The sequence below is a fragment of the Magallana gigas genome, chromosome 9 (assembly GCF_963853765.1).
Source record: "Magallana gigas chromosome 9, xbMagGiga1.1, whole genome shotgun sequence".
NCBI lineage: Eukaryota > Metazoa > Mollusca > Bivalvia > Ostreida > Ostreidae > Magallana > Magallana gigas.
The window spans coordinates 25171925-25198176 of record NC_088861.1 but is presented as its reverse complement, the minus strand read 5'-3'; the positions used below and the strand labels follow the sequence as shown (position 1 = coordinate 25198176).

Below are 26252 nucleotides of genomic sequence, written 5' to 3'. Positions count from 1 at the left end.
GCCTCATACTGAGCATACAGGTGAACTATCTTGTGAAAAGTGTTGTGCGTTTTATAACAGGTACATAAAACTTAATGATGCCCAAATTCAATCGTTATCGATGGCAACAATTTCACAAAGTGAATCTGAATTGTGGCACAACAGTATAAAAATAAGAATAACTGGCAGTAGTGCTCACAAGGTTCCCGTTCGTGACACTACAAATAGTGATAACTTCTTAAGAGAACATATGTACCCTTCCTTCACAGGAAACAAATTTACTAGACATGGACAAGAAGGTGAAATTCTTGCAAAACAACAATTGCGTTCATCTGGATGGCACATAGAAGATACAGGGACCATAGTTTCCTTTGAAGAGCCCTGGCTAAGTGTTTCCCCAGATGGAATAGTAACCAATGCTGATGGTTCAAAATGTCTTTTGAAAATTAAATGTCCAATACTCAAGAATGATCAAACACTTGATAGCTTATTTACAATTGGTAAATATGATGTTGTGAAATCCTTGCAAAATGGTACATTATATGTTAAGCATAACAGTTCAAGGGGCTATTACCTTCAAATGCAGTTAACTTTGCATGTAACACATATGCAGCTGTGCAAACTTGTTATTTGGACAACTAATGAATACAAGGTCATTGATGTACAATATGACCAACAGTTTTGTGAAGCAGCTATTTCAAGACTATGTTGTTTTTACTTCAACCAACTTTAACCAAGAGTAGTTGATGACTTTGAATGTGGCAGATTTAAAATAAGTAAAAAATATGTTAAATTTTCTAACTGATGCATACATGTGTATACACATGTACATGTAGTTGAATGAAGTTTTTGATGTCAGACTTAATGCTGAAATTATACAGTCAACTATTTTTCAATCTGTGTTAATTATTTATTCCTGAACATGAAGAGTATTCAAAATAAGTTCATTATCACACAACATCCTCTTATCTTCAATTAAACCCAATTACATGTTTAAAAAAATATTTTTGATGAAGAATTTAATTCACATCATATTAATAAAGACTTATTACAATAGTCTTAATTCAAGATCTGGCATTGGCTTTGCCTAAAATACATTATTTAGCATTTGTCATACTATGAGTGGATATACTCAAGGAATCATGAACTGGACCTTAATTAGACTGGTATATAAAACCTAATACAAATCTATTATTCATGTTTCAACTTTGTGTCATTTACATCAGTGAAACCTTCAAATATTATCATGCATCATTTACTGTTACATCACTGAAACTTTCAAATATCATCTGCCACTCATCATCATCATCTTTAATAAGATCAGATCGCAGATTTACCAATGCAGCACAAACAATCAAGTAGTCACTGAGTTTCTTTGCAGAGGTAACTGGAACTACCTGACTTAGTATGCGGAACACCTTTAAACGTCGTATAGCCCTTTCCACGTGAATCCGTACGGTGGCAATTCTTCGCGTTTCTGTTACATCCTCTTCTGAAAGTTGGTCTTTACCATTGGTAAAAGCTGGAATGTTAAGTTTCACTTTGAGAGGGAATAGAAGGTCACCAATGGTAAAGCCTCGATTGGCCATAATTTCATCTCCAGGAAGAAGATAGTTTAAAATGCCAGATTCTTCTACAATTGCTTTATCACTAGAACGTCCTCCAAAACCCTTTGAGATAAACATAATTTGTCCATGTGGTGCAATACCAACCAAATACTTTCCTGTATTGTGGGACTTGTAATGACTGTAGGTTTCACCTCTTGTTTTCAAGTTTTTAGCTCGTTGAATGAAAGTCTCGGCACAATCAATGATGACTGTAGTCTTTGGATAGTTTTCACGAAAAGACTTCGGCATAGTTGCTCGAATTGTTTCACGGGGAAGCCAAACTATTAAGTTTTTCAGTTTTAAAGCCATAAAAGAGAGTCTTTGATTGAAAATGGTGCATGCATGAGACTCTGATATCCCAAATCTGTTGGCAATATCCCCAAACAGTAGATTTAGCCTTAATTTCATAAGAACCAAAAAAACTTGATCCGAAACAGGCATGGTAAATTTAAGTGGGTCATCCATATTTTGCATAACACTCAAAACAGATCTAAAAGTTTTCAAAGGCAGTCCTGTGTACAGCAAGGATAAGGAGTCGGATGTTATGTCAGCAGAGGTTAAGCGAATATGAAGAGTGCTGCAGTTTACTCCTTTGTCTTCAGTCTCACTGGGTCTCGTCTGTGTTCCTGTATCTCTAGATCCTGAAACACAGGGCCTTGCATATTCATGCTCATGCAGTGTGGGATCTATCCACTGGGTGCCTGTTGATATGCTTTCGGTCATATCCGTTTGAGTGGAAAATGATGTTGTCTTTGGTTTAATGGTGAACTGATTAGTGTTGACAGTTTCAACATCATCTTCAGAAACCAGCTTTTGTTGTTTTAGTGTGGGTTCAAACCTATAACAAAAGTATACCAAAACATAATTGTCAAACATAAGCAAAAAAATTCTACATAGAACAATAATATATTTCTTCATTGTGACTGAAGTCTTCTCCTTTAACACTTAAAAGTACTACTGGAAATCCCAAGTATCATGTGATTTTTTAGCCAAGCTTTGCTGAAAGCAGAGCCCTCACTGCAGGCAGGCAAATTACCAATGTTACTATAACTAGCACAATAAAAACCTGAACAGCCTCAAAGTAAATGCTTCTGCTTTACCAAATAGTTACGGAGACCTGTGTTTTGTCCAGTGTTTTTTTTTTCTTTCTTATATATTTAGCAAGGAACGTATTATTGGCTTTTTTCTTATCTTATGTGTTTTAAGAACAAGACTATGTATTTTGGACACATACATTGCATATGAATTTCCATGAACTACTTTCAGATGCATTAATATTCGGCTGCACATTGAAGAAACGGGGTATTGAATTTACAAAGCTTATTTCAAAATTGAATGCACTGTTGATTTTTTTCTACATACATTTTTTGTTAATTATAGCAGCTTACAAAATTATGCTGCTCTCCGACGGTTTGCTGACATTAGAAGCATGAGAGAGAGAGAAAAAGAAATAAATTTTGTCAGCTTTTTCTGCACCATATGCATTAAGAAACATCAAATGAGCCCAGCTTTCAGTACTTCAGTTATGCCCCTTTCATTTGATTAAATCAATAATACATAAACATACCCGTATGTCCCCTTTGTCTGTAATTTCTCTTCCGTGACAGACTTTCTCTTTAAAAGTCGACGCCCAACTTTGATGGGAGCTTCATACCCTGCAAAGCATTTTTAAAAATAATACTAAATTCAAAATAAATACATTCATATGTTTATATACATGTACTAATATAGATTAAATTGTCATATTGTGGTAGAGTGTTATTTTCTAATTTGTTTTTATTTAAATGATTAAATATCAAATGCAACCAATAATTTCTACAATTCGCGTTTTGAATATCCGCGATGACTTTCCGTAATTAATAAAAGCATACAATAGTTTTGGTTTTTATTTCACTTATTCATATAAGTCCTGAGGCTAGTTATTGAAATCCTTGATTTTCATTGGTTGAGGGAGATTCCCGCCAAGTTCTTGGTACTGGTCAGTCAGAGCGAGAAATATTTTCAGCCAGTTGTGAGGTCAATCTTGGTTCCTGGGTTATTTGACTATATATATATATTAACATTAATTAATTACGAAAGATTCCAGGACATTGATTGTAAGTTGACTTCTTTTTCATACTAATTCTTTGTTTTTCATTAATTAATCTGTTTTTTACCTTTAATGTAATTTAAATGCAATATACTGAGTTTCACTTAGTAGTGATCAAATTAAGCTGTGATTGAATCAAAGTACATGTATATGAAGTTTGTATATCGGTTTTATATGTTTATTAATAGGGCTATTGGCCATTCAGTATTTTCACCCATTAATCGGGCCATACACCTAATTGGAACCCTGATCCATAATAAGGTATACATGTATAGAAATATGTATTATATTTATTATGAATAAGAGCTGTATAACTCATATGATTATTATTTATGATTGTGTACGTGAACTTATCAACGATCAAGTTCTTATATAAATTTATACGTGTATATCACTTTGATAGAAGGGGAATAACTCTTATGATTCTTTTGCATAATTTACTCAGTATATATTGTCAACTTTTAAACAAATTAATTCATGTATAATTCTATGAAAATGTCATTGTATTAATATAATATGTTTATTGTTATAATGAATGCTTATACGCTATTGTTGACCTCTTACAGGGTTCATAATGAAATTATAATAAATCCATCGAACCTGAGACGTGGAGTTGTCATTTATACATATATAAAGAAAACGCTACTACAGAAATGGCGCCCACGTTGGGACCCTGCATTCCATTCTAAGACGAAACCTGAAGGCGATTTCCCGAGCGACGCACATTGCCAGTGATTACAATTAATATAACTACTGGACCATTGCGACTAACGGGACATATACCGTGTATACGTCTTCAGTGATCCATGAACTAATTACGAACTTCACTATAGTGACTTGTGTGTGAAATACCGGTACTACCTGGCCACTCTGATAGAGTACGCACGGTAGGATTGTCATTGACGTTACCTTTTTTTTTGCACGTGCTAATTATCATTTTTTTTTACCTCTGTACACGTTCAAACTTTGTTGGTTAAACTGCAGTTGAATTTTTTTTATTTAGTATAGTATTTTTTGGCATTATTTAAATTGTGGTTATTTAAAAAAAAAATAGTTGCATTCAACTTTTCACGGTCAAGTCAAAGTTAAGCAAAACGTGCATGCTTATATAGATACTAATATCCTCTTTCTGTTCTTATTAACTTTCTTTACTTGATGAGAATGACATTAAGACTGTAAGAACGTTTACTGCAGACGATTCGAACATTACCTGAATATATCGGTGTTAGCAAATTGTCCATTTGTGGTATATTGATTGTCAGGTGCCGGTGTGTTTGTTTTGGTCAGTTCGTCATTGAAAGTCTGTCGATAAGGTGCATAGATAGATGGAGTGTGTTTGATTGATACAAAATCTGCTTGACAAGGGTATTTTGTTATAGAAAATCCCCCCTTTGATCTTAAAACAGCAGTAGCTGTACGTAAGTGATCTTTCGTGATCTAGATCAAGCGCGGATCGCGTTTTATCAGCGGCTTGAAATTGATTGCGATATTTAGCGATTATAGCAGTTGTGTTACAGCCATATGTATTTAGTTTAGAGATCTAGATTACATACTTAGTTGTGGGATATCTCTAGTTTAGTATAGTGCTATAAATAGATTTGAACTTTCAGCCCAGGGGTGTTGTGCGGAAATTCGTCACGCTTGATTACACCCGTGTTACTAACCAGAGTTATCTTTTCTTAGTTCAATATACATTTAAGAGTTATCTTTCTTGAAATATCAGTTTTCAGTTTACCTGGTGTATTGTGATTCCAGATTGAATTTAATTCTTTGTGAACAATTTTTTTTATTTTTCAGCTGCAACTTTATTTGAAATGCATTGATAATTTGTAATCAAACAATTTTTTTTCAGAGCTTAATTTAGAAGAAGAATTTATTTCAGTATATGATTATTCATTTTTTTATAGCCCTCATCTATTACAGCTGATCTGTAACATTTCACCTGAAACAAATCCAGATGACTAATTGCTATCAATTTTCTTGTCTTGAATTAGCAAGTTAATTAAGGAATTTATTATACTTTAGTTAATTAGCTAAGATTAGAATCATAGGCACAATACTAAGTATTACTTACTGGCTAGTGATATTAAGGTGGATCTCTACACCAAATAAGTGCAGGAGATTTTTGCTGCATGCATTTGTTGCTAACAGTAGACCCAGTATCCAACAATATAAGACCCCAAAGTATAGCACTTCTTTTTTTTTTTAAAATTAACTATATAATTCAATTTCCAGAAAACACCCAAAATTTCCTAATTTTCAAAGTTTTCAGGTTAAATCTTTTGATGTTGTGAAATGTTATAAAGCTGTGAAATAAGTAACAAAAATATCAAGATTGAAGTTTGTATAAATTTTATTTAAATCTACAAAAAAGTGATATTTAAACACATAAAAATGATTCTCAAGAAAACTGCTGGATGAAATGCCACACAAATCTACAAATATAAAGAATATTTATAGGTTAATAAGATGAAAAAAAGAAATTGAATGAAATTGAAAAATCCAAAGAAATACTTAATTATTACAAAAATCATGGTATGAAAGATCCTATTTAAGAGTTATCTTTCTTTATTTTACCTGGTCTCAAATAACTTGGGGTCAATTTCTTATAAAACTTAAAATAATCACAAAAAAAGATAATTAAGGAATAAGTTAATGGCAAATATATAGATATAAGGAAATTTATAGAAATGAATACCATGAATAATAATGTAAGCAAGATATACAGAAAAATCAGCTTACAAAAATGACATACATATATTTGTGCATGTGTGTGCAGTTATGACACACAAATCAGACATGAACAAAGCAGAGTTAAAACATGTACACAAAGACGTACACAACACAAACATTTAAATCACGTGGCACATGAACATTCTTTAAAGAAAGCAGTTATATTTTATAAGAAATGAGTATATATATATATATATATATATATATATATATATATATATATATATATATAGTTACCTTTCAATCTCTACAAACATCTCAAAGAGAAATGGAATCATACTTACATTGCCTGCCATACCTTTTATGATACCCCTGTTTCAATATATATTATAATTAAATTACAACTGCATTTAACAACAACAATACAAAAAAAGAAATAATACATTACACATTTGCAAAAAGGAAAAACCCAGCAGATTAAAATTCCTGGTTGTGAAAAATATAAATTTGATTTGAAAAATGATTTATGATCTTGGAAAAAATGGACCGTGTTTTCGTAACCCTTACAATACCGTCAGAGTTTGTCTCACTTAGGATATTCTCTAAACCCTCTGGTCCTTCTCTTTCATATGCCATCTTAAGGTGTTGGTATGACAAACCAGATTGTGCTATTTTTCTAAACATGTATTTTGAAAGACAATTTGACAGTGGTTGTAGAGACCCTAAACATTCATCTGTCTTTGATTTATAATCTATGGAAGATGTTACATACTCTACGCTAAAACTATGTTTCAATAACACATCACAACTTATTTTACAATACAAAACCAACGACTGCAATGCCTTTACATCTTCAAGGGCTGAATGGGCTTTAAAGGACATGGACATACAATCTTTAACCAAGGCTTCAAGTTTGTAGCATTTCCTGCCTGGTAAAGCTTCTCTAAATACATATAAACTATCAACAAAACCTTCAATTGGTAATGAAAAAGAATTATTTTGACAAGTTTTCAATAAAATAATAGAATCGAATGCTCGACCATTATGACAAACAAGTAATGGTTTGCTATACTGTTTTAACCACTGAGTAAAATCTTCTAAACACCTTTCAACTGAAACACTATCAACCTTATTCTTGTGAAAATACATCTCCCAATTTGCAACATATAATCCAGTTACAGCTGTTGCACCGGCTGTGATTGGTGACTTAGGAAAAACGTACCTATTGAAACTGTCTTCTCCAGCCACACATGCCAACTGAATTATATCGCAGGAAGTTCCTGAAAACATAAAATCAAATATCTTATTACATGATATTTACTTGCAATGTTTTGATAAAAATTGCAATGAATATTCATATTTGATTACATAAAAACATTAATGTTATCTACCCAAGCCAGTGGTCTCCAAGTCAAAATAGATGAACGTATGATTTCCTTTGTCCACCACTGTTGGCGCTGGTCGTACAACTGTATCTGGTATTTCCTCTGTGGATGCTGAAGATGTAGCAGAAGGATTTAGGTCAACACCAGATTGATACGTTGTCCCTTCCTTAATTTCAGCTGTTGATACCTGTTTTATACAATGAATAATTTATTTAGTACATCGATATGTGCATATACATGTTCATGTCTAAGAAAAAATACATTCTGTCTCGAATAAATAATTGTGCTTTTGAAATACATGTAAATTGAAAACATATTATTATGTTTACCTGTTTTGCTGTTGAGGACTTGAGTTCATACCGTCGCTTTTTGTAAGCAATGCTGGACTTCACCTTTTGGTTGTATTTTCTTTTGTTGCTTGCTCTTTCAAGGAAAGACTGTGTGTTTTTCCCTGGAGACAATAACAGGTTTTCATAGACCTGCAAAAACAATAATAACATAATTCGGCCAATGTAATATATACTTTTATTTTATGAAAAAAGTTTTAATAATATAAATTACTTGTATATTGATGCAATGAAAATTTAGGCAAAATGCTATTTTATGAATATTCATATACATAAACATAACTGCAAACAAATCAACAAACCTTAGAAAGGGCATCATGACCAATGTTTTTCTGCGACACAGCTGCTGCCACTCTAAAAGCAGTTGACTCAGATCCACCATAAAAACGGTTTTTTAGATGCTTTGATGCAACGATGTTGTTAAAACTTTCATTGGCCTGCGTGCTCCCCATGTTCAACAGGCGATCCACATTTTTTAAGAAATATTCAAATACTTTCTGTAGATCTGTCAAAATACCATTTCCTTGAAGATATTTCCCGTACGGCAAATTTTTCGGTTTATATCCTTCTGGTTGCTTCACAAAGCTACAAAAATACAATACAAAATTTATGGGTTGTCAAAATTTATATATACCATAACAGTCTGACAATATTTAATTTACTGGTATTTATTTTCTTACCCGCACCAGTCTCCACATTTGGAATGGTCCCCTGTCACATGAAATGGAATAGCTCTTAGATTGTTTTCTAAGGATTGCCTGTCCGAGTTGCCTTTAACTGCATACGTAAAACATTTCGTCAGGTGATTTATAGCCTTCGGGCCTAGAGTGGGGTACTTTTTTTCTTTTCTCAATTCAAATAACCTGCTGGTGAAATTCTTCTTTGTATGATTAAAATCACAATGTTTCTCCAGGTTTTCATCAAAACCAGCTTTTGCTCTAAAAAACAAATGAATTATAACTTTTTATATAAAATTATATGCTAAAAAATTTCAATAAATTGTTTACAAATGCTTCATACTAAAGTACCTTGAAATTGTTGTTGAATCGTTGTCCATTATTAGCTTTTTTACATGAAATCCTCTTTGTTTGAGGTCCTGTAACATCTATAATGAATAAAACCTATTAGGTTAAGGCCTTTAATTTATTTAAAAAAAACACCACCTAATACACACTTCCTATATTTTATGCAAACTGATGCAAAAATATTGCACTGTCTACAGTATAAAAAATTAACATTTGTGGATAACCTCTATTGCCATATCAGACTCCATAGCTTTTGAAGATTTCTCCCAGTTTTTGCGGCAATCATGATCCTTAGGAACCCTGTCTATAGCTCTGTCACAGAATCTACAAATCCTGCATCTGTATGAGTATGACAGGACTTTTCCAGTGTTACTTCCAATCATACTTCCGTGTCCTTATAATAACAAAATGTAAATCAATATTTTCAAGTATGATAACATTAGCATAAGTATAGATTTAAATTTTTAACAGTCAATTATAAATAAAATTACCTGTGTGGCTGGCATAATTTCTACCACTTCCTCGTGTCTGCCAGCCAGCATCAAAGCTTACAGTTTCTACGCTATCAGGACTTGCACACCTGTTATTTAAAGATTTATCACCATTGTTATTTGTTTTTAAGTATTTCACCAAAAAGAAATCAAATATTTTACAATATATTTTTATTTACCTACCTGCTCTTTTCTTCCAGAAGTGCTTCACAACAAGACTCATAAGCAACTTCTTCAAATGCAATCCCTGCTTCTCTTTCTCTCTTCTTCAATGTAGTTTTGGTAACAGATGGCAAATTTAATGCCCCAAGAAGAGAGTTAATTGTAGTTTCTCCAATCCCACAAAAAAGCATAGCTATAAAAATTATTTATCAAAGTAGAAAAAACATAATGTTGTTTTAAACATAAAATGTCAAATATGTCTTATAAAAAATTAATTTACCTGCACCTAATTTGGAGTTTACATCCCAAACATTAGGATCATGTCTCATTCCAGTAGGTATTAATGTAACTTTTTCACAGTGCTCACATTCCATGTGAAGTAAGCTTCCTGTATAAACATATTTTAAATTAAAAAAAATACATGTATTGATTATAAAATCAAATTTCAAAACATTAAAAATATTTAATAAATATATTTGCTATATATTAAAATTACACGTAAATGTACATTTTCATATGAAAGCTTTACATTTGTCAAAATTATTTGTGTATATATTTATATACTACCTAGTCCATATCTGGTGTCTCCAATGCAAGAGGACAGCTGTAGAGGTTTCTTGCAATAATGACAACCACTTTCCAGACCTTGAATTAATATTTCAAGATCTATGATATGCCGTCCTTGCAAATGATAGAAATTTCCACCTGTATATTAAAAAAATACATAAATACATAAGTATCAATTGTACTGATATATATCAATGTACATGTATTAACTGTTGTACAAAATATGCATTCAAACTCAACCTGTATTTCCTTCCTCTTCATTATCATCATCCTCTGAGATGACATATTCTGTCTCATCATATTTCTGGTCTGCTTGGACATCATTGCTCGAACCTTTCAAAATATTTTAGCATATATATAAATACAGCATATTAAATCTTTAAATTTAATAACACATTAAAATGTGTTAATTTTTCTTCTATTGTCCCTATACAAATGAAAATAATGATAAAAATCTTATGCAATTTACACATACATGGTTTTTCCATACACATATAAGAGTGGTCATGATGTACAGCATAATCCTCCGGATCCACCGGATCCATCATATCTTCTTTTACACATTTTCCACTGCTATTGCTGCCTATAAATTTTCCATAAAAACAGTTATATAATAATCATACATGTAATATGTATATATGTAAATGAAAAATGTTCGTGCATAAAAATAGTTTATAATTTTTTTCTTGGTACAAAACAGTATTCGTTGTATAGTAGTACTCGGATTATTAAGTAATAGAACAAATAAAAAAACAATTTATATAGCTTGTCTTTATTTATTCATCTATCCAATTATCCTTTAAGAAAGCTACTATCCGCGCCCCTTCAGTCCAGAATAAAATTAGGAATGTGAATTCAATATATAGAGAAGAGATGGTGATTATTTTTATAATTCCAGAAATCAATACTTACATTTATAATCTGCCCCGTATGTATGGTCGTGTACTGTAACTGACATGATGAGTATACAAGCGATCTTCAAACTTCACAACGACAACCGGCTTTTCGCAAAAACAGCTGATAATCAATGTAGTTTAAAAGCTTTTGATACGCATATATTTTTATCCTACTGTGTAAGCGTTTACGTGATTTTATACTTTTTTAAAACTCCTCTATTAAAGAGTTCCAAAAACGGTGTATGGTTATTTTGTTCCATTACAAAACAAGCCAATCCGGAACAAGATGGCGGTTCAACCGGCAGTCAGACATATTGGTTACGGTGTAGACTTCCCCCTTAATTAGATATGACTGAATCAGCTGATCAAAGTGTACATTTGAAAAAAGGTGATCAAGAGAGTGAACTCTCTCAACAACAAATTCAGCGTATGATTGATTACATATCAGAACATACTGATTACAAAATAATTACAAATGATGAATATCAGTTACTTGATAGACCAATGGCGCATAGCACACCCACTGCATGGGGTGGAGCTCGGCCTAAGAATACAAACACTGTCAAATTTGAAGAACCACCAACACACACATCCCAATCAGATACATGTTCGGGCTTTGTATTCGACTCATCTACTGTCCGTCCCCGTTTCTCCATCTTTTCTGCAGAAGAAAAATGTGAGACATCATTTGATGTGTGGAAGAATGATGTACAGTGTGCTCTTAGAGATGGTGCTTGTTCAGCAAACATTGTTATGCAAGCAATAAGGTCTTCATTAAAAGGAAAAGCTAGGAGTCTTTTGTTGACTTTACCAACAGATGCAACTCCTGAGCAGATAGTGACCAAATTGGATGGTGTATATGGTAACATTTACCCAACTGAGAAGCTGATTTAACAGTTTTATGCTTCAAAACAGGAGGATGGAGAAAGTGTAGTTGATTATGGCATGAGATTAGAGAGCATACTACAGAGATGCATTGAGAGAAAAGCAATCAGTAATGATGTTAAGAATGAGATGCTTAGGACTAAACTATGGTCTGGACTAAGGGATAGCAATCTCCGTAATGCCAGTCGTTACAAGTACGACATCATCAATGACTTTGAGACATTGAGAAGAGAGTTACGCACTATTGAACTGGACTTAGAGCTGTCATCAGTCCCTTCTTCTACATCAACCGACAAGAAGAAATCACAAGTATCCAAGATTGGAAAAGGAGATTCATCTTTGGAAATGATTCTGCAGAAATTAGAAGCTATGGATAAGAGACTTGGAGATGTAGAGAAGGAAGTTAAACGAACAAACCCAAAAGATCAATTACCTCCCAGAAGTGACCAGAACAATGCTAGGAACTACAATGGTACTGGAGACCGTGGACAAGCTGGTAGAGGTTATCAACCATTATGGTAGAGGTCAAGGTCAATACAGAGGAGGATATAGAGGAGGATACAGAGGCGGTGACACTTATGGCCAGTCCTATCCCAACAGAGGAGGATATGGTGGATACAGAGATAATCGCCGCAGGGATTTAAACCAATAGAAGCCACTAATGAGGGACAAATTGGGGGCTTCAAAATAAAACATTGTCCCATTGAAACAAGTAATGATTTAAAATGTACAAGATCCATTTCAAAACACAATGTGACTCTTGTTGGGTCATCTAATGAATTAGAAGTACATGTACAAGGTGTGCTGACAAGGGCACTCATTGATACTGGCTCGTCAGTGTCGACTTTAAGTCGTAGTTTTTATGATACATATCTTCACGATATTCCACTGCAGCCAGTTCAGTGCTTATTAACACTTGAATGTGCTGATGGTACTGAGTTGCTATATCATGGGGTCATATCATGTGAGTTACAAGTAGATGGCATTGCTGATTCACCGCAAACAATCCAATGTCTGTTTCTCATAGTAAATGATACCAAATACCATGAGTCGGTACCAGTTCTAATTGGCACAAACATTCTTTCAGTACTTTTATCTGAAACAAAAGATAGGTATGGTGTTCAAATTTTACAAAAAGTCAAAGTACATACACCTTGGTTTATTGCAATTCGCTGCATGACGCTGCGCGAGAGGGGATTGTCTCGGCGTGCATATGTATTGGCTCGTGTGAGATCAGCTGAGGAACGACCTGTCACTATAGCGCCCAACAGTAGTGTGACCATCCAAGGCTACTTGTTTGATAAGCTCCTTTACAGGTATTATCCTGTCTGTGGGATGCTGTCACCTACTGCAAGGTCTCGTATTCCAACTGATCTTGATAAAGAGCCCAGCGTGATAACGTATGACACAGCTGAGAACGCCCCAATCCCACTGCATGTTAGCAACATCACCACAAATACTGTGACAATAAATCCTCGTGCTTTACTTTGTGAGGTACAGCAAGTTATCATTCAGAACTTTCAGAGAAAGGAACAGTTATCAGAGGCATCTGATGTATTCAGTCAAGTTAATTTACCTCGAGATGAGCTTTCTGAGGATCAACTGCAGAAAGTTCAAGGATTACTCAGCAAGTTTGACTCATTGTTCTCCAAAGGAGACACAGATATCGGATATTGCCCATATGTTGAGCACAGAATTGAGCTCAATGATGAGTCTCCGTTCAAACAACGTTTCCAACGCATTCCACCATCTATGCTAGATGAAGTACGAGAACATCTAGAACAGCAACTATCAGCTGGAATCATTAGAAGGTCTCACTCACCTTTCTCGTCCAACGTCGTACTAGTCCGGAAGAAGGATGGACAGTTAAGGATCTGTATAGACTATCGCTATCTTAACAGCAGAACAAAGAAGGACAACTATGCTCTTCCTCGTATCGATGAGATACTTGACTCACTTGCTGGGAATACTTATTTTTCAGTCCTGGATATGAAGTCAGGGTACTATCAGATCCCTATTGCAGAGGAGCACAAGGAGCGGACTGCCTTTACGGTGGGCCCCCTTGGATTCTTTGAGCATAACCGGATGGCAATGGGATTGGTTAATGCTCCTGCAACATACCAGCGCCTTATGGAGGAATGCTTAGGTGACCTTCACCATCACATTTGCTTCATATACCTGGATGATGCTATTGTGTTCTCTGGAGAGAATTTTGATGAGCACTTGGATAGACTGAAGCTAGTGTTTCAACGCCTAATGGATAGTGGCATCAAGTTGTCACCGAAGAAGTGCGTATTATTTAGGAGAAGAGTGAAGTATGTAGGACATGTTGTGTCTGCCAGTGGCATCGAACCAGATGATGAGAAGATCCAGAAGGTCAGAGAGTGGCCTACACCCACTAAAGCAGAGGAAGTAAGGAAGTTTTTGGGATTTGTGGGGTACTACCGCAAGTTCATCAAGGATTTCTCTAAGATCGCCCGACCCCTTACAAATCTGATCCCATCGACAACGAGATCAAAGACAACACACAAGAAACATCAAAGAAGCCTGATTTTGTGTGGGAAAAGGATCAGGAAAAAGCTTTCTCAACATTGAAAGAGTGCCTAACATCAGCTCCCATTCTAGCCTACCCTAATTTTGACCTACCATTTGAAATCCATACCGTTGCGAGTGCATCAGGATAAGGTGCTATTTTATACCAAAAGCAGGAAGGAAAACATCATGTCATAGCCTATGCCAGTAGAGGACTTAGCAAATCAGAGAAAAATTATCCAGCTCACAAACTGGAATTCTTGGCATTGAAGTGGGCTATTACAGAGAAATTTCAGGATTATCTCTACGGCAAGAAATTTACAGTCATTACGGACAACAATCCACTGACTTACGTACTTTCCACTGCAAAATTAGACGCAACAGGGCATAGATGGATAGCAGCATTGGCAGCTTTCGATTTCGACATTTTGTACAGACCAGGTCGGAATAATTCTGATGCAGATGCCCTCTCTCGACTACCTGCACTAGAGTCAACTGATTATCTGTCAATCTCAACAGATTGTATCAGAACCATATCCAGTATTCATAGGCAACCCCATGAACCGTACATAGAGAGTGTGAGCTTCAGCAGTGAAACTCTGCACCCTCTGATGTCAATTCAGTGCCAGGAAGTACAAGAGATTGACATTGAGAAGGCGCAACACCAAGATCCAATCATCAGGGATTGGATATACTTTGTTGAACAAGAGAGATTCCCTGAGAAACATGATTTACCTCCAACACAAGAGTCGACAATCTTCAGGAAGAATTTCAAGAGATTTAAGATCATTGACAACAAGCTGTACAGAGAGAGAATGACGGAGTTTGAAACTCATCAACAGCTTGTAATACCGCCAGAGCTAGTTTCTGAGGTACTAAGAATGTCGCACGACAATCTTGGTCATCCAGGCAGAGACAAGACAACATCTTTTATTAGAGAGAGATTCTTTTGGCCTGGCATGACTGGTGACATTGAGCAATGGATTAAAGGCTGTAAAAGATGTCTGATGAGGAAATCACCAACCAACATCAGAACTCCATTAGTGAACATTCAGACTTCACAACCATTGGAATTAGTTTGTTTGGATTATCTGTCATTAGAATCTTCAAAAGGAGGATATCAGCACATTTTAGTAATAACTGATCACTTCACCAAATATGCCGTTGCTATACCAACCAAGAATCAAACCGCTAAAACGACTGCTGAAGCCTTTTATAACAATTTTGTCATTCACTACGGACTTCCAAAACGTCTTCATTCTGACCAAGGTGCCAATTTTGAATCGAAACTCATTAAGGAACTTTGTGAACTTACAGGCATTGAGCGATCAAGAACTACCCCATACCATCCAATGGGTAATGGTCTCACGGAAAGGTTCAACCGAACATTACTTCAGATGTTAGGGACATTAACAGTTGAACAGAAGCAGAACTGAAAGAAGTATGTTGGTCCTATGGTGCATGCCTACAACTCTTTAAGGCAAGAAACCACTGGCCATACTCCCTACTTACTGATGTATGGGAGACAGCCTTTGTTACCTGTTGACATAGCTTTTGGCTTGAGTGATGGTACAAAAAGGCAGCCAATGAGTAGCTATGTTGCAGACTTAAAGACTAGACTAGAGAAGGCACACGAGATAGCCATGAAAGCAACAAAGCTAGCACAAGAGAGACAAAAGAGATTTTATGACCAGAAAATAAGAGGAAACAACATCAAAGTTGGAGACCGGGTACTAGTTAAGATTGTAGCATTTGATGGGAAACATAAGCTTTCCAACAGATGGGACGAAGACCCTTATGTTGTACTATCACAACCAAACCCGGAAATCCCTGTATTTGTTGTGAAGAAAGAGAATGGTGAAGGGAGACAGCGCACCCTTCACAGGAACCTTCTCCTTCCAATAGACACCAACTTTGATGATCAGGATAAATCAGACAATAGACCGATACCAGCTCCCAGAAGGAAGAGAAAAGTCCGTGATGTCAACAGACAGCCTGTTGAAATAGAAAGGACTGATGATACAGATGACGATGCAGATGATGATTCAGATGATGAATAAGAGATTTTCTTTGTTACCACAAAGAAAGTGAAATCAGTGCCTAGGCATACAGCGCAAACATCAGATATCTCTCTTGATCGGAGTGGTGACGACTATGAAGACAAGAGAAGTCAGAGTATGGAAGCCAAGGAGGACGCTTCTCATTCCGTCATGGAGGAAAATGCTTCCACATTTGAAAATAGCGTAAACACATCTACTGATGATGTTTCAGAAGGAGCTGATCATGATGAGGTAAGTAAATCTTCAGTGGAAGATACAAATACCAATATCACAGATAATGATATTTCAGGTACCAAGACCAGACCACCATTACCTCTCCCTCGCAGATCCCATAGAACAACAAAGCCTCCCCAGTGGATGCGAGATGGAGAGTTTGCTATAAATATGGTGTGCAGGGCCATGTTAAATGCTGTGTTAGACAAAGAGTAAAGGTGTATCATAATATTTTTATTCCGTTTGATATTTCAGTTTCTATTACATATTTGCTCCATGTGTAATGACGAGGACGTCATTTTGTGAGGAGGGGGCATATGTGGTACAGTGTTATTTTCTAATTTGTTTTTATTTAAATGATTAAATATCAAATGCAACCAATAATTTCTACAATTCGCGTTTTGAATATCCGCGATGACTTTCCGTAATTAATAAAAGCATACAATAGTTTTGGTTTTTATTTCACTTATTCATATAAGTCCTGAGGCTAGTTATTGAAATCCTTGATTTTCATTGGTTGAGGGAGATTCCCGCCAAGTTCTTGGTACTGGTCAGTCAGAGCGAGAAATATTTTCAGCCAGTTGTGAGGTCAATCTTGGTTCCTGGGTTATTTGACTATAGGCCCTATATATATATACATGTATTTACATTAATTAATTACGAAAGATTCCAGGACATTGACTGTAAGTTGACTTCTTTTTCATACTAATTCTTTATTTTCCATTAATTAATCTTTTTTTTACCTTTAATGTAATTTAAATGCAATATACTGAGTTTCACTTAGTAGTGATCAAATTAAGCTGTGATTGAATCAAAGTACATGTATATGAAGTTTGTATATCGGTTTTATATGTTTATTAATAGGGCTATTGGCCATTCAGTATTTTCACCCATTAATCGGGCCATACACCTAATTGGAACCCTGATCCATAATCAGGTATACATGTATAGAAATATGTATTATATTTATTATGAATAAGAGCTGTATAACTCATATGATTATTATTTATGATTGTGCACGTGAACTTATCAACGATCAAGTTCTTATATAAATTTATACGTGTATATCACTTTGATATAAGGGGAATAACTCTTATGATTCTTTTGCATAATTTACTCAGTATATATTGTCAACTTTTAAACAAATTAATTCATGTATAATTCTATGAAAATGTCATTGTATTAATATAATATGTTTATTGTTATAATGAATGCTTATACGCTATTGTTGACCTTTTACAGGGTTCATAATGAAATTATAATAAATCCATCGAACCTGAGACGTGGAGTTTTCATTTATACATATATAAAGAAAACGCTACTACAATATGATGACTTTAATTAGTATTGCTTATTGGTAAAGCTACTAAATATTGTTTGAAATATCACTGTAATATTTATACAAAAGCATAGAAGGTGAAAATAGTAATGAGTAATGTCTTATTCATAACCATACAACAAACAGTTTGACAACTGTTTGAATAAATGTCAAGCTAAGAATATACATACTTCAGGTTATTCAAACCTATTTCACACATTTTAAGCGTAAACTTATTTAAATAGCACCTTAAAAGGCTCATGTACATTCACTGTAACATTTCAGTTGATGTTTTCATTCATAAATATTCGGGATGGCAGACCGTACTGTCAGCCCGAATTTTTCCTACATACACCCGTTCTACAGTGATGCAGGGGCATTTTACACTAACCTAAATTCAAAGTGGGTGTTGGATTTCTTGCTGTTGGTCGTCCGTCAATGAAATGGGTGGGACACACGAATACATTCTTCGGCAGATCATTCCGATGTAATGCCCGCTGCCATTTCAGTCTCTCGTTCTCCTCTTTAGGTATTTTATGTAGGCTGAACGGGACGACACAAGGGCAATCTTTGTGAAAAATACGTTCGTGCTCTTGACAAATAGATTGCTTCCATATGTATAACTTTTTTCTGTTGTTAGTGCAGCGAAAACCCGCACACGATTCACCACCTCCGCCTTGATACATCTTCACGGTTTCACGGTTGTAATGGCGGGTGCGTCACGTGACCAATTATGTCTGCGCTCAGCAACTATGACGTAATTGCGGGAAAAAGTCGTCTATACATACATGTATACGTAATACAACATACAAATTTAGTGGTTAAAATCAGAGGGCTAGAATCGGTGGACTCTCTTATAATCTTAAGGCTTTCACGTTTTCGTTGGAAACACATGCAAATGGTCCACGTATTGTAGTCCTTTTTTAAAGGACAGCAACTTGTTTGTATAGCTTTGTAAAGAAATTTCCCTCCTGTTGTCCTCGTGACGTCACTTACGCTGAGGCCTCGTTATCGCTTAATACTAGATTCCCCAAAGCTAAGCAGGTAAAAATAGCCACTTTGAAGCAGTATTTAACTCCGTTATCAATGCATCGATTTCGATGCATTTTTTTTTTTTTTGCATTAAATTTTGGTAAATAAACCCTTTGCCATATGCTTTACATCAGCTTGGTTGCAGGTACCCTTTAACTTTCTGAAAATTACACAATTATTTCATTTACAATTTATATTTTTCATATAGACAGTAATACACACATTTATAAATTCACAACAGAGTATACATATAATAGTTGAGCAATATTGTTATTACAGTCAGCTTATATCATATAATGTATTACATGTGAATCTTCTCTTTAAACTATTTTCCACAAATTTCATCTCATTTAAAATATATTAACATTTCAGATTTTTTTTTTTAAAATATGCTTTTTTAAATTTCAATTTCAGGAAACATAATAAACCAGATAAACTAGGAATATTGGTTTGATTGAAACAGTAAAAATCAAAAGAAATTACCATTTTTGTTTGTGTCTAGAAGAGGACAATCTCCAAAAATAACATTTCGAGATAATGAAACCAATTCTCTCTGCAGAAGTATTAAATAAGTGAGTATCAAAATGATTCCACATAGCTAATGAATGGGAATAACTAATAAAAATATGTTCAATAGTTTCACTATATTCCGCAGAAGGTGCAATCATCATCATTATTAGCTGCTTTTATCTTCTTCAAATAGATTTTAAGTGGGATAATTCTGTGTAAAATTCTATACTGATACCAGCAGAATCTTTGGTCAAATTAAAACATAGTTTGAGAACTTTCTTATGAGATATTTTCTAAATAACTATAAGGAGATATTTCAGAGTTCCGTCTGACATTAGAAATTGGTTTTTTGTTTTTAGTGTTAATATTCGTATAAAATTTCTACATTCATATAAAAGAATGGCTTAAAGAACAGTGGTATAACCATATAACCGTGGCTAAACGTGTACTCTTAATGCTTCCCGTTCTGAATGAACCGCGTAAATCTCCTATCTAAATTCAAAATTAGAACAGTGAAATAAGCATCTTCCAAGTCAATCGTACCCATATAACAATTAAGGGTACTAACCATACACAGATTATTGTCAAAACTCATTTTAAATTGTTTAATATAAACTACAAATTTATCTATCTCTTAGAAATAAATCATTATTTTAAAGCCATACACGCTATAATTTACGTCAATTTTGAATGACAGTGAAAACGCATGTGTTTGTCTACTTATAAAAGTTATCCTTAATCTGTAAATTACAATGATGAATTCCATCTCGTTACAAAGATATACATTTTTAATTGTTTATTTTCCTGCCAGGAAAATATACCTTTTCATGAATATTGATGAAGGAAGAGCAAACCGACCTCATTGCGCATGTCCGCAGAGAACTAGGTGGTCGTTATTGTTTGCCTAATTAAATATCCAACTTGATTTTTAATATGCTTAACAGTTTTTAATTTGAAATACATACATGTATAATGAGTAAAATACGTTTGTCATTCACGATACCCTTACTTCTGCATTAACACTTATAGGATTTATAATTAGCACATAGGGGGAAAACACAGGTCTACGTCATTTTTTTAAAGGAAGTATTCATATCTAGCCTACTCACAGGCTTGTATCTTTTTCTTTTGTTTGTACTCGTATATCGGACAAATTTATGCTTTACTGAAAATATCCCTTCCTTTGTGAAACTATCACAATTATGAAGATGTTGACCCTTCACCAGTTTTGGTATGATAGGCTAAATTTAGCTGTCGATATCACGTGATAGATTGATATTCACGAGGAGGCATTACTTTCCTGGCAGGAAAATAAATATTTTTTATTGTTTAATATTTGATATATTTGTTACGTGATCGAATTGAGCATTATAATTAACAGAATAAAGGTAACTTTTATTAGTAATCAAACACATACATTTTCCCCTTTATTCAAAATTGACGCAAATTATAGCGTGTATAGCTTTAAACGTATAGTTAGCTTTAGGGGTGAGAATTACCGTTTGGACAACCCGGTATACGGTGGAACACACGGTATACTTTCCCGAATTACACCTTTGTCTATGAATTTCTTTATTTCACAATCAAGATACTCTGAGCACTAATCTCTAACCTTTTTCATGCACAATTTTGAGATGGATTACATATGTTAACTCCAATTTGTATTCAGACACAATATCTAAAATGACTTCGACATTTATTTATTTCGAATTTGATAAGAAATGCTGTAGTCTGCCAGTTATTCATAAGTCACTAGTGACTGCTGGATATTTTTCCGTAACCTGAATTAGTGACGCCGACTGTCTTGGCTCAAGCTCCTTCAGTAGGGGAGGAAGTATCAGCGGACACCCCCACCCCATCTTTTTTCCTGGATCCATTTAAGGTGGTATAACACACCTGAAATAGTCACTCAAACAATAAATAATTTAATTATGAAAGATATAATGATAAATAAATTGTACACTTGTCAAAAAAGCGAAAAATTTCCAGTTTTGGTATAAGAAATGAAAATCTAAATATTCAATTCAGTAAGTAACAAAGAAAAAATTCCTGCGGGATACAAACTCGGGATGTACGGATCACACACCCGACACTTTTCTATTCGGCTATGGAGTGAGTTACATATTGAAGTCGATAAAATCCTTTTAATAAAACAAAATGTCTTTTCACTCTGAGGTGAACCATTTTGTTATGTTGTGTTATTCAACCTTAATATCCGGAATTTCCTTGATCTTAAAAAAGGTCTCCGGTTTCGAGGAAAATGGGCAACTTTTGAGCGGTCATTACTTAAATCCTCGCCCACTTTGTGTTATTCTTGAATTGTTTTTAGTTGATCAGTGATGTTGTTACCAAATGAATTTTTCGGTGACGGCATTTTGTGAGGGGCACAAGATCAATATCGGCATTCAATCCTGGTTTGACGCCGTTTCTTCGAACGTGATCTATATCATTGGCCATGGCCATCATAGATATGGCCTTCATTAGCTGATTAACGATCTCAGTAGTTCCATCTATCTCACCTTAAGCTTGTGGATCCATCCTTACGAAGGTGTTAACTACTAGGATTATCGGAACTATTGCATGTGCGATAAGTTTTTGCGGCTTTTGAGTGTCAAGATCTGAATTTCTCGCGACCACCGGTAACAAACGCTAAATTTCTTTGTTCACTTTTTGGAACTGACAATTATTCACAATTTAATCATTACATTTCCCCTAGTATATTTGATTGCACTATGAACCTTCTTGGGGCTTCCCTAACGGCCTAAATGTCAGTTTTAACCATTTCGAATGAACGGAGGAACCTTGTAAACTAGTTTTAAACATTTTCCCTAAACAGGTTGCGGTTTTAACTATTTAGAAGTTTTCACCATATATGCAAGCTTTGGTAAAAATATTAGCATTGCTGAAGTAGTTCTTGAGAAGAAAATTCTTTTTAAAAACAACCTATTTTAAATATGTTGTGATTATTTCTTTTTTGTAAAAGCCTTTGCCTATCAATTTAAAATTTCCTTCCCATATGGATGTTTTGTACCATGTTTGGTTATTATATATCTATATCTATATCTATATATATATATATATATATACACACACACACCCACAATTTAGCCAAGTCATTCTAGACGAGAAGTAAAAACTGTGAAAAGTTTACAGATAGACGGACGGATGGGCGACAGACAACAGGTGATCAGAAAAGCTCAGTTGATCCTTAAGTTCATGTGAGCAAAAACTGATATCTTTAAATACAATTAATTCTAACAATGATCTACAGAAGTAGTCTAATTTAATTTTTTTTTTCGTTGTCATAGATTGAACAAATCTTTCGCAATAATTCCTGCGGTGTTTTTTTTGTTTGTTTTTTTTTTTAAACTTTTCCTGGGTTCACTATTCAGTTTTAAGCTTTTTCACAAAAATGTGACAGGCTTCGTGTATGACTCCAACACTACCAGTACTTCGAAATAAAGACTAAGGAAAAAAAACCAACAGTTTTGTGAAAAAGAATATTTTATTTACGGATATTCCAGGCAGTGATATTAAATGTTTGTATCTGTATGATGTTCGTCCTTATACGTAAAGTAATAGGAATAAAAACGAAAACAAATCAAAATATAGCGCCCATGAAAAAACTACAAAATAAAAAACAAGATTTTAAATAACAGTCTTTAGATACAAAATACTAACGCCTTAACCAGAAAATTTAAAAATGTGAGCAGAAAGATATCTATCCACCTCTGGAGACATCGTCCTGAAGGAATATTGAAGAAAATGTTAAATACTGCATTAAGAATCAAAAGAATAGGCATCCGTAAATTATCAAAATGGGGTTACATTTTAGATAGAGGCTTGCATTGTTGGAACACAGATATAATAATAAGTTCACATACGCAAGAAGTATCCCAAATGGCAAATGACTGCACAAAATATCATTTCTTAAGATATACCTGTGAAACAATACTCATGATCAATTATATCGATTGCTTTCAATAAAGAAGCTCATCCAAATTTATGTCATGAAAAACTCTGTTTTTAAAGGAATTTAGAGAAAAAAAAATTAAGTAAATAAAATGAAACAATGATGATATTCTGAACAATGATGATAATCTGAATATAATGTACTTTCATCAAATCACCATCTTATGGTGTTCTTTACGTACAGCTTACATCTGAATTGTGTTTATATATATATAAATATATATAAATATATATATATATATATATATATATATATATATATATATATATATATATATATATATATATATACACACACACACACACACACACATGTTCTTGTATTTGGAAAACAATCACATTTACATGAAAAAGACAAAATCCTTATAGGATTAGTACACAATCAACCTTGTGCACAAATGATAAATCTGAATAAAACTAGAGGTACTGTGAGCAAGCTCACAATTGATACCCCCCGCTAAGAAAAAAATCATAACACGTGTATTTTTGCTATTATAGAAAATATTGGATGAATCTATTTCACTGTCCATTTTCTATAAAAAACAACTGCTTTATTTTTGAAAACTGTTAATTTTTAGCTTCTAATATTTCCATTAATACAAGACATGACACAGACAGAATTTAGCTTTTTTGAAACAATGACCTTGAACTTTCTCAATTGACCTTGGGTCAAGGTCATGACACACCCTTTAATCATAAGCAATCTTTGTGTAAAGTAAGAACTTCCAATGTTTCCCCATAAGAAAGATATGGACCGGACACAAATTTTGCATTTTTTCTACCAGTGACCTTGACCTTGCCCAAATGACCTTGGGTCAAGGTCATGACACACCCTTAGGTCATAAGCAATCTTTGTGTGAAGTAAGAACTTCCAATGTTTCCCCATAAGAAAGATATGGACCGGACACGAATTTTGCACTTTTTCTGCCAGTGACCTTGACCTTGCCCAAATGACCTTGGATCAACGTCATAACACACCCTTAGGTCATAAGCAATCTTTGTGTGAAGTAAGAACTTCCAATGTTTCTCCATAAGAAAGATATGGACCGGACACGAATTTTGCACTTTTTCTGCCAGTGACCTTGACCTTGCCCGAATGACCTTGGGTCAAGGTCATGACACATCCTTAGGTCATAAGCAATCTTTGTGTGAAGTAAGAACTTCCAATGTTTCTCCATAAGAAAGATATGGACCGGACACGAATTTTGCACTTTTTCTGCCAGTGACCTTGACCTTGCCCAAATGACCTTGGTTCAAGGTCATGACACACCCTTAGGTCATAAGCAATCTTTGTGTGAAGTAAGAACTTCCAATGTTTCTCCATAAGAAAGATATGGACCGGACACGATTGCACAGACAGACGGACAGACAGACAGACAGACAGACAGACGGACAGACGGACGGACGGACAAGGTGATTCCTATATACCCCCCCAAACTTTGTTTGCGGGGGGTATAATAAGCTGTTCTGGTACGCTTCGCGGTAGCACATCAGAACGACTTTTTTAAATTTCAGATTGACATATGACAGTTTATATACACAATTTACAAATTTAATGTACCCAGCTAGGAATACACCGATTAAAACTTGCTCTGGAATAATACATGGCTTGATACAACCATCACTTGTGTATCTAAAAAATCAAAGGATCCAAAACAATGAACATGTTTTTATGTATAAGTACATGTTAAGTGCACAGATTATTATATGAATCAAAGCATATACATGTTCAAAGCTGAAAAAGCATTCAAATACAATAATGTACATTGTGCAAGTTTTCTGATCCAATCAATTCTTAAACATTCAAATCAATGTATATTATCTAGTTGTAATATTTCTCATCAGGTTGTTCATACCCCAGTATCACACAGACAAACAAGCAATCTTATCCACTAAATCTAATAGGGTACCTCCTTTTCAATTGATGATTTGTAACAACAATTAATTCCTTTTATATATCCATATTCAATTATATCTAATATTGAATTCGCAATACACTGCTGGTATCACGCAATTGACAACAGAAAATAAGAAAATCTTATACTTATCAAAAAAATTAACTTGTGTTAATTAAAAGTTGACAAATCACATGGCTATATGCATGAATACATCAAAATCGGAGAGATATTTATTCATAATGTAACTGAAAAAAAAATTAAGCTGGGGCAAGCAATATGTACAACCAATACAAGAACAATTCTATTCCAAATTCTTTATTTCAGAAAAGAAATCATGCATCATTGTCAATTGTATTTTGCAATATTGTCAAATGAGCTTTTGAAATATTGTTGATTACTTTTAAATCAAATGTTAAGACTATAAGAGGAAGGAATTTTGCTTTTCTTTAAATCAAAAATGGCAGCACGATGTCACATTATTAAGCATTATAAAAATCCAAGTCTATTTCAAATTTAAAAAAACAAACTATTATCAAACTAACAATGATTGATTAATGTATGAACTACTGTAAATTCCTTATTAAATGTGAGGAATTAATATCCGCATAAAA

At 34.2% G+C, this 26252-nt stretch overlaps 2 protein-coding genes across 2 annotated transcripts; both read right to left on the bottom strand.

Moving 5' to 3' along the window:
- Positions 1-745: 745 nt before the first annotated feature.
- On the bottom strand, positions 746-19011 carry LOC117691461 (uncharacterized). The gene is made up of 3 exons (XM_066072171.1): positions 18621-19011; positions 3154-3241; positions 746-2424 (listed from the first exon to the last, which is right to left on the bottom strand). The coding sequence occupies exons 1-3, from the start codon at positions 18913-18915 to the stop codon at positions 1224-1226; spliced, it is 1584 nt and encodes a 527-aa protein (XP_065928243.1). The 5' UTR covers positions 18916-19011; the 3' UTR covers positions 746-1223.
- Positions 6619-11566, bottom strand: LOC117689684 (uncharacterized). Its single transcript, XM_066071987.1, has 15 exons — positions 11238-11566; positions 10801-10908; positions 10566-10658; positions 10326-10463; positions 10039-10146; positions 9780-9951; positions 9597-9685; positions 9330-9499; positions 9109-9185; positions 8761-9018; positions 8383-8665; positions 8063-8212; positions 7740-7920; positions 7571-7628; positions 6619-6720 (listed from the first exon to the last, which is right to left on the bottom strand). The coding sequence occupies exons 1-15, from the start codon at positions 11281-11283 to the stop codon at positions 6642-6644; spliced, it is 2010 nt and encodes a 669-aa protein (XP_065928059.1). The 5' UTR covers positions 11284-11566; the 3' UTR covers positions 6619-6641.
- Positions 19012-26252: the final 7241 nt, after the last annotated feature.

Bases quoted from the DNA above. Each gene is read 5' to 3' on its own strand.
- LOC117689684 (XM_066071987.1), bottom strand. From the start codon at position 11,283: ATGTCAGTTACAGTACACGACCATACATACGGGGCAGATTATAAAT. The intron at 9,952-10,038 runs GTAAATTAATTT...TAATTTTTATAG, and splicing joins AAACTCCAAATTAGGTGCAG to CTATGCTTTTTTGTGGGATT. The intron at 9,186-9,329 runs GTTATCCACAAA...TATTCATTATAG, and splicing joins AGTCTGATATGGCAATAGAG to ATGTTACAGGACCTCAAACA.
- LOC117691461 (XM_066072171.1), bottom strand. From the start codon at position 18,915: ATGTATCAAGGCGGAGGTGGTGAATCGTGTGCGGGTTTTCGCTGCACT. The intron at 3,242-18,620 runs GTTAGTGTAAAA...AATGCTTTGCAG, and splicing joins AACACCCACTTTGAATTTAG to GGTATGAAGCTCCCATCAAA. The intron at 2,425-3,153 runs GTATGTTTATGT...CTTTTGTTATAG, and splicing joins CAGACAAAGGGGACATACGG to GTTTGAACCCACACTAAAAC.